This window comes from Lissotriton helveticus, chromosome 3_2, assembly GCF_964261635.1.
Source record: "Lissotriton helveticus chromosome 3_2, aLisHel1.1, whole genome shotgun sequence".
NCBI classification, from domain to species: Eukaryota; Metazoa; Chordata; class Amphibia; order Caudata; family Salamandridae; genus Lissotriton; species Lissotriton helveticus.
In genome coordinates, this window is record NC_136062.1 from 498,793,216 (window position 1) to 498,811,438 (window position 18,223).

Consider the following 18,223-nt stretch of genomic DNA (forward strand, 5'->3'; position numbering starts at 1 on the left):
TAGGGAGCCCTGGGGGGGGGGGTCGGCGGCATCTCGGGGCAACGCAGGAGCGCGGAGTAGGCCCCGCCGCTACCTGCTTCTTCGTACCTTCGGGGGGCCGGACTTCAGAGTCCTCGGGCTGGCAGCCAATCACGGCGCGGCCCCGGGGAAGGCATCATCAGGAGGCTCGGCCGGCTGGACCAATCCCAGTGCGGCCGGGTGGGGACGCCGGCGGCTATCTTTCTCCGGGTCTGGGGCCGCGGCGGTGATCACGGGGCCATGCCGGGTGGGCACCGGCTCTTAAAATTATAATGCAAGGTGGGCTCTTGTAAATAAATACCGAGCGCAGCAGAACTCCGCAAAGGCCGGGTGGGCACCGGTTTGACAAGTAAAAGCGCTCTCAGCGCTGCAGGCAGGAAGGAAGCGCTCCCAAGCGCTTAGTGGAAAACAGAGCGCTCTGAGCGCTAGCAGTCAATAAAGCACTCCCCAGCGCTACAGGGCACATAGGACAAGGCTCAGCAGAAGGTCCTGGGCATCAGGAGGAGCATGCAGGGCCCAGGGGCCAGCGCACAGGGCAGGAGACAGCCCCCATGGCGGTCCCTCCTGGGCCCCACCAGCAGCAGCCCCCTCCTATCAGGATCCTGGAAGAGAACAACCTCTGTGGGGACACAGCCCCATTTTTATACAGTAAATCCTTTGTCTGTAGGTGCAGGGAGGTGGCAGAACCAGTTGCAGCTGGTCTTGGAGCACCCTTGATGTGCTCATCAGCACACTCTATTCACTGGCAGGGCTAGGGTTGTTAGACGCACCACAGGGGGGCGGAGCCAGCATTGTCAGGGGAAAACCCAGCCTCATTCAGGACACAGGTACACTCCTCCCCAGCCATCAGCATGCTAATCTCACACTCACCACCGGGCAGACCCATCCAGACTTCCTGGAGCCTGGCATGCCAGCCAGCTCCAGCCAATCACGCCCCAGCACCCTCACTGCACACACACAGCCATGTCTAGAAGTGGTACTTCCCCACTAGACACATACACGCCGCATACATCATCACGCAGCATTCAATCTCACGAGTTCACACATACCCAACTCGAGCCTGCACTCCCCACGCATCAGGAACTACCAGGGACACATACATTCCCCATGCATTCCTATGGGAGGGCAGGCCTATCTCACCACATGCACTCAAAGTGCGCACGCACTTTACACTGCGCCAGTGTCAAAGTGCGCAAAGACCAGAAATCATTATATTTCAAGGCAAAAAGTTCAGGGGTGAACCTGCCGCAAGGCCCAAGTCCAACACCCACTATGCCCACTGCACATGCCTGCTGCGCTTTCCCCCTGTGCCCACTGCATGTGCCTGCTGTGCCCGCTGTGCCCACTGTGTATGCGTGCTGTGCACACATCACATGCCCGTTGCATGTGCCCGCTATGCCCGCTATGCCCGGTGTGCTTACCACCTGTGGCCACTGTGGTTGCTTGCTGTGCCTGCTGTGTGTGCCCATTGTGCCCACTGCGTATGCCTGTTGTGCGCCCTGCATGTGCCTGCTATGCCCGCTGCACATGCCCCTTGCGCTTGCCCCCTGTGCCCACTGCGTGTGCCTGCTGTGCATGCCTGTTGTGCCCACTGTGCACACTGCACGTGCCCACTGTATGTGCCCGCTATGCCCGCTGCGCGTGCCTGCTGTGCTGATAGCTTTGTAGGTCGGCATCCAGGGGGCGTGTCAGGGGCGTGATGACACAGCTCTTCTCAGTGCAGATTTAAATCAAGTGAAGAGGAATAAAAACCAGGCAGGGTCCTGCTACCTCTCTTGACAGCTCAACTGCTGATTTATGACTTTTACAGTAATTCACAAAGTAATGACATTTCGCACATAAGCTCTTATAAAAATGCAATGAAAATACTGGTTTGTTAGCTGTATCTACAATATAATGTTAATTTATGAGCTTTTTATTTAGGAAATGTGTCCCTAACAAGGACACAATGGTGTCTACTAAATGCCCTCACCTGTTCGTTTGTTTACTTTGCTTTCATGTAACATGTTGTTGGATTTTAATAATTTTTTGTTCACAGACACAGAGGCTTGTTTAAAGAGTCAATAAAATACTGGTCCTTTTTCAAAATACCAAATATGCAATATTTGGCTGTTTATGCCTTTTAAGTTCACTGTTTGCAATCTAACTACATTCTCTGATTCCTTATCATAGCCCTGCCCTGCCCTGCCCTGCTCTACCCTACTCTACTCTAGTCTACTCTACTCTTAGGGTACAGCTTACCACTGCTAATGCAGTCTGTTGAACTAGCGTGTCCTACACCCAGCTTCAATTCATGTTGTGGGCGGGATGCGGCTTGCTTGTGAGAGTTTGTTTTCAGGATAGCTAGGAACAACACGCAAAGTTGCCCCACTATCACCGAACCAGCACACCTGGCGACTTTACCGGTCCAGTGCTTGTTGCATTTGCCACCTCGTCACCATCCTCACCCTCAGCAGAGTATCCAGTGATACCCGAGCAGGACGAAGCGGTAATCTTATTTATGTCATTCTTTATTGTCACAAACTCCGGACTGAGAGACTTCTTGTTGAAGAGATTTCCTCTGGACCACGAAGGAAGGTGACTCTCCATGTGCCCAACATGCCAGGGACGAGAGCACCTTTCAAAGGGCGCACGGACCCTAAATCCACTCTGAGAAGTTCGAATTTGAATATTGTATGGGTTCCCAGAAGAGAAGAACTGTTTTCTTTTTTATTTTCAAAAAGAAAATCCCAAAGCGGAATTTTATTTTTGAAAATAAAAAATACAATGCTCCCCTTGCCCCCGGAGTCCTCTCCCATGGCGATGGAAACATTTAGCAGTTCTCACTGCCCCTTACAGCGCTTTCCTGGCAGTGACGGGCAGTACAAACTGACCTCTAATTCCGAGTTAGGGGGGGCGATATTAGGGGTCTGCCTCCGACGGCCCCTACTCCACAGGGCTGCCGGCGAAGTTTGGCCATGGTGCTGCTGGAGTAGTCACCGCCGTGGCCAAACTTGCAGTCTGTCCTCATTTAAATAAGGTGGCCGGGCCTCTATGTTGATGGGGTTGAAACTCCCTGCGGCTGTGAAGAAGTTTTCTCCGCGTACATACAAATAGGGCCTGTTAAAAAATGGGGATCTCTAGTTGGCAGCGGCTGGCGCCGAGGTCCAAATAGGGATCCTTCTCCCTAAATCAGAGTAAGGGGGCTACACCCTTTGATAACCCCTGCTCAACCCTGTGGTAGCGTAGCACGAGCAGGCAGACCTCTCTCAGAGGCAGTGTGTGAAGCATGTATGACCAAACACAATAACGCAGGGAAGACGCTACAAACGGACACCACAAGCAGTTATAGAAAAATAGTTATCTTTATAGAGACTGAACACGAGGCTTAAAAGCGCTCAAGGAGCCACAATGCACATAATTACAGATTCACTTCAAAAGCAATAAAGACACTCAAAAAGCGTGTGGAACGAACTTAGTTTGAGGCCGGGGTCCACGCCAACCAGTGGTGCATAATGTAACTGAGATTTAAAGGGGCACGGCACGCAGCCTCACAAAGAAACCGCAGTGATGACAGGCGGACTCGTAGCGGCCACAGCTCCCAGCTGTAGCGATCTGCGGCGTGCACTCACGATAATCCTGGGACGGGGGTTAAAGGCAGGTACTCAGCAGCACACACAGGTGGTAACAAGATCCTCGAAGTGGGGACTAGTTCGGGCTCTCAGCGGCACAGCTCCTCAGCTGCAGCGGCCCGCAATTGCGATGCTTCTCGTAGGATGGCAAATGGGGGCACTCAGCGGCACAGCTCCTCAGCTGCAGCGGCCCGCAATTGCGATGCTTCTCGTAGGATGGCAAATGGGGGCACTCAGCGGCACAGCTCCTCAGCTGCAGCGGTCCACAATAGCTATAGCGATGATGCTCCCAGGACAGCAAATGCGGGCACTCAGCGGCACAGCTCCTCAGCTGCAGTGGCCCACAATAGCGATAGCGATAATTCTCATAGAACGGCAAATGCGGGCACTCAGCAGCACAGCTCCTCAGCTGCAGCGGCCCACAATAGCGATAGCGATGATTTTGGTAACACAAGCAAATGCGGGCTCTCAGCGGCAACAGCTCCTCAGCTGCGGCGACCCACAATAGCGATAGCGATGATTTTGGTAACACAAGCAAATGTGGGCTCTCAGCGGCAACAGCTCCTCAGCTGCGGCGGCCCACAATAGCGATCACGATGACTTTGGTAACACAGAAAAATGCGGGCTCTCAGCAGCAACAGCTCCTCAGCTGCGGCGGCCCACAATAGCGATCACGATGACTTTGGTAACACAGAAAAATGCGGGCTCTCAGCAGCAACAGCTCCTCAGCTGCGGCGGCCCACAATAGCGACAACTATGAGTTTGGTAACACAGGCAAATGCGGGCTCTCAGCGGCACAGCTCCTCAGCTGCGGCGGCCCACAATAGCGACAACGATGAGTTTGGTAACACAGGCAAATGCGGGCTCTCAGCAGCAACAGCTCCTCAGCTGCAACGGCCCACAATAGCAATAACAATGACTTTGGTAACACAGGCAAATGCGGGCTCTCAGCGACAACAGCTCCTCAGCTGCGGCGGCCCACAATAGCGATAACGATGACTTTCATACCTCGTTCCCCACAGTAGAACCAGAGGCTCTGGAATTCTCAACAGAGGCCTCACCTGCGAGTAGAATCCCCCTCAAATAGGAATCCGGACAGCTGATGGGTGAAGTCTAATGTCCCTGAGACTTCGGCAGGAGGCAAGCTCAAATCAGGCCTTTGGGTAGTTGCTTCAGCAAGAAGGATGAAAGTTTTCAGAGTCCTTTCCCTCTAGTTACACGGACATAGGATTGTCTTGACATCCAGAAGTAACACACCGTGGAGGGGTTTAAGCACAGGTCTTTATACCCCAAAGGTCTGTGGGGCATATTATCAAGACAGGCGATAAAATTATTGCCGCTTTAGCGGCAGAAAACTGCCACTAAAACAGCGATAATGGGCTTGATAATATGTGTTATAGAATTCCAATTGAAGCCCATGTTAGATGTGAAGGACTTCTAACATGGGCTTCAATTGGAATTCCATAGAGCATATTATCAAGCCCATTATCACCGTTTTAGCAGCAGTTTTCTGCCACTAAAGCGGCGGTAATTTTATCGCCAGTCTTGATACTATGCCCCTTTGTTCTCAAAAAGTCACAAATCACTGACCCCAGCCAGAACCAGTTTGGTATCGTCCTGGAGCACTTATTACGAGGATGCATCCTGCCTTTCAGGAAGAGGGGGTCTGCCATCAGACGCACAGTGGGAGGTGGAGCCATCTTTCACCTTGCCAGGCACGGCCTTGCTCAGATCAAAGGGTCACCCCTCCCCATACTCCACTGCAGATCTCTCTATTCAATCCAGGTCGAGCTCCACCTGCCCTGTCCCTCTAAACCCAGACAGCCAATACACATAACAGCAGAGCACACTGGAAGGCTAAGGCAAGAAAATACCTACTTCCTAAAAGTGGTATTTTCAAACACAGAATATAAAAACAATCGTCACTAAAAGATGCACTTTAATATTCAGGCATACTAAATCCGACTTTCCTATCATGTTCATTGGGTCAATTAGGATTATACCAATTCATACAGTCAATTTACAATAAGGAACATTCGCGCTGTGGCACTGAATGGCAGTGGCTCAGTGCCCAGAGCATCTAACACCAGCAAACACAGAGGAGACAAAAGCGAAAAATGGAAGGGAGACCCTCGCCAATGCTGCCAGGTCTAACAGGGCTCATTGTTTTGATGGGGCATTGAGATTATTGTATGTATTCACTTCTGAATTCCAACCTCTCTCCCTCTTCCTGCAGTAACAGACCGCTCCCCCTCGCTGCCCCTTGCTTGACTCAAATGTACGAAGTGAGTAACTTCATTTAGAGTGCTGGTTTTGTGATTCTCAGACACCAGTGGTGAACAGAAAGGCCCACCACAGACACTGGACAGTAACCAGAGTGTGGTGTGGTTGGTGTTTATCGCTCCATCTTGTCACTTTGTGGCACAGAGGGGTTGCTGGACTCTGTTGGTTTGGTTGACGCTGGGCTCAGTATTGTTCATTTCTTCTTCTCACATGCTCTAGTTTGTCTTCCTTTCTCTGTGTCACAAGTGGAGGACGCCATCTTACCTCAAATATGTGCAATGTTCACCTTACAGATTCTATTCCAGCAGCCAGCGATACTTTTTGTCATCGCCACCTGCCATTAAGATCACGACACCAGCAACCTGGGCAGCACCACCCCCTCGTGATAACTGTGATTCAGCATCCGAGAAAGGCTGCGTCATCTCGACAGACTGTGTCACCCATCAAACAGCACCCGCCCCCCTATGATCCTCTGCTGAGCCACCCAGAAGTGATCGACCAAGTGTCTAAGAAAGGTATGTCACTGTGTGTGTGCGTGTTAACATAGTGCTCAATTGATGGCATGTCGAGAGAGGTGACCTCCATATTTCACTGGATCCCCTCGTTCCAACACTCCCAAAGTAAGCGGAAGATACCCCATTTATTTTGTTAAACTCTTTAATAGTTTTTTTTTTCCAAATGCCTTTTACACCAATGCAAGGTTAGGAAAGTACAGTTGTCCTGTCAATGAAACACACTAAGTATTGACATTTGTACTTGAATCATAGGTACTTTCAGTACACACTTCGTTCAGTACACATACACTCCTAGACAGGCCTGCTCTCTCCTTGAGCACAGGGAAGGAAAACACCATATACAGCATAATGCCAACATTAGGATGCAATTTTAAACTATACAAAGTCTCTTGTTACTCACATTGTGAACAAGTATCAGTGTTAAGCGACAAAGTGTCTTGTTCCCACAAATTCTGAGAGGACCTGAGTTGCATTGTTCTAGGATATCTAATCATTGGTAGCTCCGCTGTAATATGGAGAACAAATGAGCCAGAGGTCTTCCACTGATATAATAAACATAGTTTGTAGCATGGGGAGGGTGTTAAGCACCATTTGGCTTAATCCGCTGACATTATGATATGCTTTCCCCATTCATACTTTATGCAATTGTAACTATGCTGATTGTATTGTCTACATGCATTTCTTTGCTCACCTTAGCACGTGTACTACTATTTTACAGAGCTCGTTAGTTGAAATAAACATTTTAAACTATAAAAAAAAAAAAACATTAGGATGCAAGAAAGAGGGACGTTTAACCACTTCCACGCTCATGACATGCTGGGCTCGTCATGCAGTAGCCTCCTCGCACGCTGATGACGAGCCCAGCTCGTCATGAATAATGGGGTTCATGGGTTTCCAGCACAGGGGAAAAATCCCCATAGCATTCAAGAGGTTAAAAAAAGAAAAAAAAATCAGAGGAAATAATTTGACTTGCATTTATTTAAAGGCAATTTTAGGGAGGAGACAGCAAAAATAAAGCTGTATGTGGTTTGAAAGATTGTGAGACAATCTGCTGAGACAGGTGTGTTCGCAGGTATGACATGGGTAGAAATGGAAGCGCATGCAAATATTCTTCAAGAGCAGAGACACTTTGCCGATGAGGCCCACATGCATAGGGGTGCTATCTAGCACTGTAAGAGGGATACAAAAGTTTGAGCAGGTACTCTAAAAAAGGCACAGGCAAAGAAGTGTAACTAGGAATATTTTACTAGAGGCGCCGCCTTAGTAATACGAAACACCCTGCGTCAATGATTATAATACCTTCCTCAGCTTCATTCCAATTATTTTCAGGGAGAAAAATGCAAGTACTTATGAGGCCGGGCTTACATTCACACCACCCTCCCAAAATACGTAACAGTGGAGCGCCAATGGGTCAAGGGAGCCGCGGGCTGAAAAGGTTTGGGAACCACTGGTATAGAGTCTTGTCAGAGCCATAGCTAGTCGGCTCGTCGAACTGAGTACGAGCCTCCAAGTAAATAGAACACGTAAGTGCTTAGGTATCAATACAAAAAACGGAACAATAGTTGATCTGAAAAAATCTAACCGAAACCCCTGTCTCCCAAGATTGTTACCTGAGTCTAAATATCCGTCCCACCATTCTTCTCCGCCTGTGGATCTCCAAGTAAATGCAACGCCAACAGTTATATTTAAAAGCACGTTCGCCCGAGCAGTGAAACCTAAAAGAGATAGAGAGGTATGGCGTGACATCGGTCCAGCGTAAATGGCTCTGGAATAGCGGCCCTATGGAATGGGGCATATCCCTAGATCTAGGATGAAAGTGCATACCAATTTTAGCATAATAGAAGTCGCAAACCGAATTGGAAAATAGTGTAAACATTTGGCCAAGCATATAATGTAGAGTAGACACTAAAAGATGAAAACAAAAGATATTAGTGGCAGTCAGCCGGACATGCCACAGACGTTCGTGGCTTTTAACGATAAAATCAAGAAATCTGCTGTCTGATGAAGGTGTGCCGCATGGGTACTCGCAAACATTTCCCCCCGGGCCTAAACGTTTGGTCTTTGGTGTGACCGAGGGCCACACTGATGCGAGGTGGGGCAGACGGGGGGAGGGGTATAGTGGGTGTAGGGGAAGCACAGCTTGTACATCTAGTGGCTGAACCAAATTACACAATGTGAATCCAGAAAACCTGGGACGAATCCCTGCTTCCCCACTTGACCAAATCGTGTGATCTTGGGTAATTGTTTTATTTCAATTTGAATCTTTTTTCGGCATTATCACATATAAGAGGACCTTGAAATACATGACTTTAGGATGAGCGTTGTATAAAACATTGCTGTCAGGTGTCGGGGTATGAACGTTTCTAAATTGGTTTGAAAACTTTCACTTAAAAAAAAACCTTCTAAATGCACTGTTATAATCTGATTTACTAAGGTGACAACGGTTCTACAGGTGAATGAAATACACTTTTTTTTGCTAAACAACTTTTTATTGTTTTCACACACAAAATCAGCCACATATTGCAATACATAAAAACATAGGTACATACAAAAGGTAAGACTTTCCCGATAGACGAATCTGGCAGGTTACAGAATAGTATAGGTAAACATTTCCATAACTCCAAATCAATCCCCCTAGCAACTTCCCCCACACCCTACGAAATTTATTAGGAAAACCGCGTGCTTCATACAAGGTTTTCTCTTGCACGGCTCACCAGTCAACCCCGCTCTGCCATCGTCCCACACGCGGAGAATCCGGACATGTCCAGGAGGCAGCTATGTCCCTTTAGCCACCGCCAATGCAGTTGCGACAAACAGTTTTTTATTCCCGGACAGGTCTAGCCCGTCCGTAATCCCCAGAAGTGCGTGTCTTGGATCATGGGGGACCAACCAACCCAGCACCTCCGTAAGCTCTTCTTCAATGTCACCCCAGAACCGCGTAAATTTGGGACAAGTCCACCCCATATGGAAGAAGTCGGCGGGATCATGTGCGCACCAGGTGCATGCAGGGGAGGGACGGAGTCCAGCCCGATGAAGGTGGGCTGGGGTCAGGTAGGCAGCGTGCAAGTAGTATAGCTGGACCAAGCGAAGTCTAGCGGAAGCCATGATAGTCCTAGGGGCCATCAGGGCATCACGCCAATCCACCTCGTCCAGAGTCCCCACCCAGTGCTCCCATTGATGTCGGAGTCGGTCGAGCGTGGTCAGGGGGTGTTATTAAGTAGTGTGCGGTAGATACAGGAGACTCCCCCCTTCCACAAATCCCCAAGCATGATCTGCGCCTCAGGCGGGGTGTGTTCAGGGATCCGCGTGCCCTCAGAGAGGTGTACATGGAAGGCACGACGCAGCTGCAAATATTTGTAGAATTGGGACTGGTGCAGGGAATACCGGGTCTGTAGGTCTGCAAATGAAGGCATATGGTCACTCGCCCACACGTCGCCCAACTGAGAGATCCCTATAAGATCCGAGGAGCGAAAGCCCTGTAGGCCACTCACCTCCTTAAGCCATGTACCATACAAGAGGGGGATGCACCGCGTCAACTTGTGTGTCCACTGGATGTGCTGCAGCGCTGCCCGCCAGGCAAGGAGCACTGAGCGCGTCACGTCGGGAAGGAATGGGGCCCCCTTAGAGCCTGGATTGGATGTCAATCAGTGGCAGCGTGTGCAGCTCAAGCCTGTAGGCCGGGTCAGACCACCCCCCATTAAACCAGTTATGTATGGCGAGTAAGCGTGTTGCCAGGTAATAAAAATATAAGTGAGTCATCCCCAGATCCCCGTCAAAGGATGGTATCTTGCAAGTGTTTAGGGCCAGGCGGGCCCTCCCCTTCCCCATAGGAATTTAGAGGCCATACTGTCTAGCTCTCGGAACCAGTTCCTAGGGAAGCAGAGGGGGTATTTTGAAGGACGTAGAGGAACCTGGGAAGAATCATCATTTTAAACAAGGTGATTCTCCCCATGGGGTTTAGAGGTAGCGTCTGCCATTGCTGGAGGTCCAATTTAGCTTAACCAAAGGAGTGACGTTAAGGGCCCAAGCCAAGTCGGGGAGCAGGGTCACCCATATCCCTAGGTATTTAAACGACTGGCGCCGGATTGCTATGTTGGACTGCCAGTCATAAGATTCCCTGAATAGGTGTAGAGGTACAAGGACTGACTTGCCAGGGTTCAGCCGGAGGCCGGAAACCCGTTCGAAGGACATTGAGGCCCGGACCTGGCTGGGTCCGCCAGATAGATAAGAACATCATCCGCATAGAGGGCGATCTTATCGGCCTCTGCATTGGGCTAGGCCCAACCCTGCACACTCCTCTCAGACCTTATTAAAGCAGCTAGGGGCTCCATCACTAGGGCGAAGAGTAGTGGAGAGAGAGGGCACCCCTGTCGCGTTCCTCGGCAGACAGGAAAGGGCTCCGACAGAACCCCGTTGACTAAAATGCAAGCTCTGGGGTCGGCATAAAGGACCCGGACCAGGCTCCGGAAGTGTGGACCAAAGCCCATAGTGGTGAGAACGGCGTCCAGAAACCCCCAATCTACAGAGTCGAAGGGTTTCTCAAAATCCACCAGGAGGACCGCCAAATATGGGGTGAGCAAGTTACGGTGGGCTAGGGCCATGTGTAGTTGTCGGAGACAGAGTCGGGTGCCGCGGGAGGACATAAACCCGCACTGGTCCGGGTGGACCAGGACAGACAGCTGCGGCTGGAGCCTTTGAGCCAGGATCGTGGCAAAAAGTTTTAGGTCCGTATTGATAAGGGAGATGGGGCAGTAGTCCGCACACCTAGAAGAGGGTGGCTGGGATTTGGGAAGAACCACAATGGTGGCCAGGTCAGTCTCGGGTGGGAAAGAACCCTTGTCAACCGCCTCCTCAAACAATCCAGCAAGGTATGGAATGAGGGTATCCTGATATAGAGCATAGAATTCTTGTAGGAATCCATCTGGACTCGGCGTTGTTAGTGCTCAGGGGCAAAGAGGAAGGCATTGAGCTGTGTTCAGAGCCGGGCCGCACTCACGAGGTATGCACTTTTCACACGCTCCCTAAACTCCTTGCTTCCGCGTTGTTCCCTGTTTGGCGTTCAGCGTCTCCTGTGCCTCTTGCTCGATCTGGATTCATCTCTCCCCGAGGTTGGAGGTTTTCCTGTCTTGACGAGCGGTATTGTTTTGGCAGCGCTTCTCCTTCGCTGCAATATTTTCCCTATTAGTGCTGTTTTTGCTGTCATGGTGATTGACTTAACTGTGTGCGCAAACCCTTGGCTTTTTCCTTGCTTACGCATGCTTGAGAGTTTGTTTATTCTGCTCAATCACATATACTAGAGCAGGACTTTTCTCCCCCATTCCTTCCTTGAGCATGTTGCTGTTCCGCTCCTCTTTCCCCCTGGAGCCGGATGGCACACCTCTTGAGTGTGTGTCTGCTCCGCTCTTTCCCGTCGGAAGAGCCGGTCGGAGCACCTCAATTCCTTCCCCTGGTCTCATGGCCACCAGTATTTCCGGCCATCATCGTTAACTGAGTTCTATTGCAAGGCCCATATTTATTTTCCCTCTTTGGTGATACTTATGTTATTAACTTGATCCACCACAGTTCTCACGGTGTGAATGGTGAGTGAGAGTCCCAGTTAGACACCCCTGTACGTGATCTTAGGCAGGGTCCCCTATATCACTTTACCAATTGAAAGACACATTTAAGGATACAACTTCGGACCTGCTGCTGAGACTCCTATATTTTCTGGCTTCAGAAAAAACCCGGGTGAGTGTGAAAAGGCACTGAACACATATCAATGTACTAAAGGAATAGAGTATATATAAGAAGTGTGTATTATTATTATTGCTATTTTCTTTCAGCACCTGTTCCTCCTGGCTGTCCCAATCACCTACATCATTCATCCACGTATGGGGAGAGTGGTGGACACTCCTTGGTTTTAAATCCCCCATACTTTTGGAGAGCAGTACCTAAGTGTGAGTTTTCACATTCCATTGTGGGGGCTGCTTTTTGGAAGTTGGGGGTATTTATCTTCGCTCCTGTGGAATCTGGCTACTTCCTTACCTGACAGAAAGCCAAGCCCACGAAAATGTTTCCACCCCAGCGAAGATGAATACTGAAGGCGCTAGTCTAGAACAAGGTTCCATTCTGTCTTACAGGCTCCCACTGTAGAAGAATTGTCGGTAGCCTTAATGGATCTACAGGCAAAAGTAGAGAGGTTAAGAAACAAAAATCAAAGATTACAAAATGAAGTGATGTAGTTGAAGGCCCAAGATTTAGCAAATACCAGAGAGACAGGTACTATTCCTAAGTCCAGAAAAAACTACATCCAACCTGCTAGGTTTTCCCTACCCTCTTCACACCCTGGCTCCAGTTCTAGGGAAAATAGTGAAAACCCCCTCCCTGTACAGGTTACGGTACACACTCCCAGTCCTGTGCCTCTTGCCATGCCAGAGCGATTTTCAGGAGACACTGCAAAGTTCAGTATGAACCAATGCCAACTACAGTTTTTGTGTAAAGCATCAGCTTTTCCAGATGATGCAGCTAAGTAAAGTAAAGTCCACATTTTGTAAAGCGCACAATCACCCGTAAGGGTCTCTAGGCGCTGGGGGGCCGTCGGGAAGATTAAGCGAGCTATTGCCCAGTGTCACATGGTGCTGGGCTAACCTGCCGCCGGAGCCGGGGATCGAACCGTGGTCCCCAGATTCCAGCGTCAGTCGCCCTGGCCGCGGCGCCACACCTCTCCCACAGCTAAAGTAGCCTTTATTATATCTTATTTAGCAGGCAATGCCGCTGAATGGGCAGTACCGTTGGTGGAAAATAACGACCCCTTGTTGTATAATTTCACATTATTTCAGGAAAAGATGCGGAGTATCTTTGCAAGACATACATATATGCAGGCAAGCGATAACGCCCTTCTCAACTTGAAACAAGGGTCAAAAGATCTCCTCACGTATATCACTAGCTGTAAACGGTTAGTGGCAGAAACGCATTGGCCCGAGGATAAAAGAACTTCTTTATTCTATCGAGGACTTTGCGACAAACTAAAAGACCTTTTATCTCAGATCGTGAATCCGCCAGAAGACTGCCCCTCCTTTATCGAGTTGACAGTCAAACTGGACAATCGTTTACACGAAAGAAAGGGGGAAAAGACTCGGCTTGTAGCTCCCAAATATATAATGATGCGATCTGAGAAAAAAGAAAACAAGGATACTTCAGAACCTATGCAAATAGGGGGGTTAAGAGGACCCCTGTCTGTAGAGGAAAAGGACAAAAGAAGAAAAAACTATTTATATTTATACTGTGGGAAAGGGGGGCATTATGCAAAAGAATGTCCCGTCCGCCCTCGGGTATCGACAAGGACAGCAGCAAGTGGGTCCTTGAATCAGGAAAACTAGAGGGCTTGAAGAAGGACGAGATCAATTCTTCAAGTACAAAGACATATCAGATCTCAAAACCTAAGAACCCTGTACCAAGGGTACTAAAAAACTTTACCTTGACTGTCACCTTGATATGCTCTGCTACCGGTAGACATACCATGTCTCTTCTGTTAGATTCCGGGGCCACCGGAAACTTTTTTGATATTCGCTTGGCAAATAAGTTAGGATTTCCTTTCCTCTCTAAAGATTATCCTGAACCGATCAGAGCAGTAGATGCTCCGAATTATCCTCTGGTCTAATAACCTATCAAACTCCACCCTTGGTTTTGGTCTTTGATAGTGGGCATTCAGAGCACATTACATTTGATCTTATTGATTGCCCGAATTTTGGGGCCCTTCTAGGAATCCCATGGCTTCAAACCCACAATCCCCAGATTGATTGGATTGCCCGAACAGTAACTTTAAAGTCACGGTATTGTATGATTCATTGCTATCGGGAAGCTCGAGAAGACATTTATCCCTTGCATTGTGCAGGGCAGATAGGTGCTGCCACCTCATATCTCCCTGGAATATATGAGGAATTCAAGTCTGTCTTTAATGAAGTAGAAGCCACAAGACTGCCACCCCATCGCAGTTACGATTGCAGGATAGACTTGATACCTGGGGCAGAACTACCCTGCAGTAGAGTTTATGCTCTCACCCCCTCAGAAACAGAATATTTAAAAACATCTGGATGACATGCTAAAGAAGGGATTCATCAGACATTCCTCCTCCCCTGTGTCCTCGCCTTTGTTTTTTATAGACAAGAGGGAAGGGGGTTTAAGAGCATGCCTGGACTATCGCGCCCTAAACAAATCTACTATTAAGAACAAGTATCCCCTCCCTCTCATTTCTGTTCTTTTAGATCAAGTGAAAGGGGCCAAGATTTTTACTAAAATAGATCTTAGAGGGGCATATCATCTCATCAGGGTCAAACAGGGGGATGAATGGAAGACAGCGTTCAGGACAAAGTTTGGACTATATGAGTACTGCGTAATGCCATTTGGTTTATGCAATGCGCCCGCTGCTTTTCAATATTTCATCAATGATTGATCGATTGATTGATTGCTTTATTTCGATATGCATATATCATAAAAGCATTACAAAAGATAAAAAGGTAAAACACCATATCGAAAATGTGACTGTACATTAGGAATAAAAGGGATAAAAACACAATTGTATAGGATAAATTATCTAAGACAGAATTAAATTGGTGCGGACAGTCTTTTCAGTCTAATCAACCAAGCCCATTTTAAAAACTTGGAAACAGCACAAACAATGGTGGGGGCTGTATTGGTTAAAAGAATCCGGAGGGCGACCGTGTGCTGGCGGGTACCCAATTCTCTGCAAATTGGTATGAGCCATCGTGATCTAGGGCGCCCATAGTCCGGACATTCGAATAAAAGATGAGGCACAGTCTCTGGTTTATCAGAGCATAAGGCACAATAACGTGATGCTGGCTGTGACTTATTCCACCTGGAGCAAAGGTCAGCAAGAGGTAAAGTTCCTAATCGGAATTTAATATACAAGGACCGGTCCATAGCAATGGTGATTAAGTCCATGTATGGCTCATAGACAACAACATCTTTTATTAGCAAAAAAGCTGCGGTGGCGTTGCAGTGCTGCTGGTTGCTGGCGCGCTTCATGGAGACCCATTCCCAATATAGTTTTTTTAAAGAGTCTGTTGGACAGGCCGCATGGTCGGGCTGTCCCCCCTCCCCGCAATGGGACCGGGACCCTGGCTCTCCCTGCATCCCCAGCCAGAGTCCCCGACGACCACCCGAAGTACCCTGCAATCCCTCCACCACAAGACACCAGCTCCGGACCCAGCTGGCCCGGGTCACCATCCACACCACGACCTCGGCCCAGCCGCCATCTTGGGGCACTGCAGCACGAGGCCGCGTGGCCTCAACTCGACCCTAACCCTGGGCCGGCCGGCCCCGACATCGAGGCACCAACCTCCCCCCAGGAGGCAGAGTGACCACTTGGCGAGTCAATGGGAGAAGGAATCGTCAACGGCTCTCCTCCGCCAGGTGTCGATCACCCCCGGCCGCCCTGGGCGCTGGCTCCACCCCCCTGCTGGGTGTCTGGACTCCCTCATCCCGGACCTCCTGGCCCCCAGGCGCGAGGGTCCGGACATCAAAGGGGACCAGACCTATAACTGGGGCAGAGCCAGACCAGGAGGGCAGTTGTATCCTGGAGTCGAGAGACCCGAGAAGAACTCATCCGTGACTGGCCTGCTGGCGCTGCCGCGGCCCTCTGCCTCGTGAAACCATCGTCTTGGCCTGCTGGCGCTGCCGCGGCCCTCTGCCTCGTGAAACCATCGTCTTGGCCTGCTGGCGCTGCCGCGGCCCTCTGCCTCGTGAAACCATCGTCTTGGCCTGCTGGCGCTGCCGCGGCCCTCTGCCTCGTGAAACCATCGTCTTGGCCTGCTGGCGCTGCCGCGGCCCTCTGCCTCGTGAAACCATCGTCTTGGCCTGCTGGCGCTGCCGCGGCCCTCTGCCTCGTGAAACCATCGACTTGGCCTGCTGGCGCTGCCGCGGCCCTCTGCCTTGTGAGACTATCATCTTGGCCTGCTGGCGCTGCCGCGGCCCGATCCACAGACTCTCCAGCTCGAGGATTGTGAGCTCGCCTCTTACCACTACCTGTACCGATCCGGTACCAAGACTGTCCCGCTACCCCCTTTCCCTACAGAGACTAGAAGTGAGAGGACCCCCGGGTCCGAGATATCCTGTATCGCTGATACCCTTGCCTTATGAACCTTATATAAAGTATTGAACTCGACTTGGTGTGGTGCCTGTTTGTGGGGAGGGAGGTAACTTGTCTGTACGATCGCCGGAGACGGTCCCCCTCGGGGATCTCTCCCTCAGTATCCGGCCGACCCTCAGGGTCCCCGTCTAACATTGGTGGCCAGCGACGGGATCCGAACCTACGCATAATCGTACAGAAAGTCACCCGACCCACGGCACACGACCACCATGACAACAGAGAGCGGAACAACGGAGACATTCCAGATGGAAAAATTAGGAGACTACAACCACCGAGAACTGAAGCAATATTGCATAGAACTTGGTCTCCCAACCACGGGTCTGAGTACGAAGGAAGACTTCAAACGAGCCCTAGAAGCTTGGGCGGAAACGGGTACAGCCGTACCCCGAACACAAACAACCGAGACGAGCCCCGCACCAACTGAAGAAAGAAGAGCGGGTCTCTCCCTGGAAGAGATCCGAGAAAGAGAAAAAACCAGACTCCACGAATTAGAACTAGCCCGACTTCGCTTGGATGGGGAACTCAAGCTGGCAGAACAAAAAATAACCCTGGAACACTTACGGCTCCGGGAAGAGCGAGAAGAAAAGCAAAGACAGAGAGAGCTAGAGGAAAAGAAACTAGCGTACGAACATGAGCGCAATCTCAAAGAACTGGAGATCCAGAAACAGAATAAAGACCTCGGGCTCCCCGAACGACCGACCCCGTCTGCCTCGACCGAGCCCAAGGTTCACATCCCCAAAGATGTCATCCGGGAATACCACAAGAACGATGATATACAGCAGTGGTTTAAAGCCTATGAGGTGGCAATGACCTCCCACCGGATTCCCCGAAGCGATTGGGGAGCCGGATTATGGGGGAGATTTGTCAACGAAGGGCGGGACGCCCTGCTGCAACTCCCGGACCATCTGATGACCTCCTACGACCACATGAAGGCCGCCCTCCTCACTCGATACGGACTCACACCTGAGATGTACCGCCAACGGTTCCGCGACTGCAAACGGATTCCGGGTACAACCTGGGTGGAGTACGTGAACTTTTTTAGCCGAGCCTTCGAGGGGTGGATCAAGGGCAACAAAGTGACCACCTACGAACAACTCTTTGACCTTATCGTATGGGAGCACCTGTCGAACAACTGCTTCGTGGAGCTCCGGCAACACCTCTTGGACAGTAAGCTAACCGAACCTCGACAACTCGCCGTCGAAGCCGACCGGTGGGAAAGCACCCGAGTTGGCCGGAACGCACCCAGCGAATCATCCAGACCGTACCCAGGGCCCCATCGCCCCCGAGGGGGAGGAGGAGGCCAGGGTCGGGGGAGAGACCCCGGCCCCTCGTCACCCCCCAGCAACCCCTCGACCCCGGTTGGCCGAGGAAGCCCTGCCGTCCGGGCCGGTTTCCGGGCCAACGTTACGTGCCACAGATGCCAGCGACCCGGCCACTACGCCGGTGATCCCAACTGCCCAAAGAATCAGAACACTACCCCCCGCCAGGTTGCAGCGGCCGCCCTAGGGGAAGAACTAATCCCGGAAGACCAAGAAGAGTACGAGACCGATCCCTCTGAATGGGCACCCACCGCCATGGCACTGGTCTGCTTAGGGGAGAGAGAAATGATTCCGCGGGCGCCCCTTCCCGCCAACACGCAGAAGTACAGT

At 50.5% G+C, this 18,223-nt stretch overlaps 1 protein-coding gene across 1 annotated transcript in view; it reads left to right on the plus strand.

The window, feature by feature from the left end:
* AGBL2 (AGBL carboxypeptidase 2) overlaps positions 1 to 18,223 on the plus strand; it is a 350,584-nt gene that overhangs the window by 278,444 nt on the left and 53,917 nt on the right. Inside the window, exon 13 of the mRNA XM_078684573.1 lies at positions 6,206 to 6,427. Within this exon, the coding sequence (XP_078540699.1) occupies positions 6,206 to 6,427 (222 nt within the window). The remainder of the gene's footprint in view (positions 1 to 6,205; positions 6,428 to 18,223) is intronic.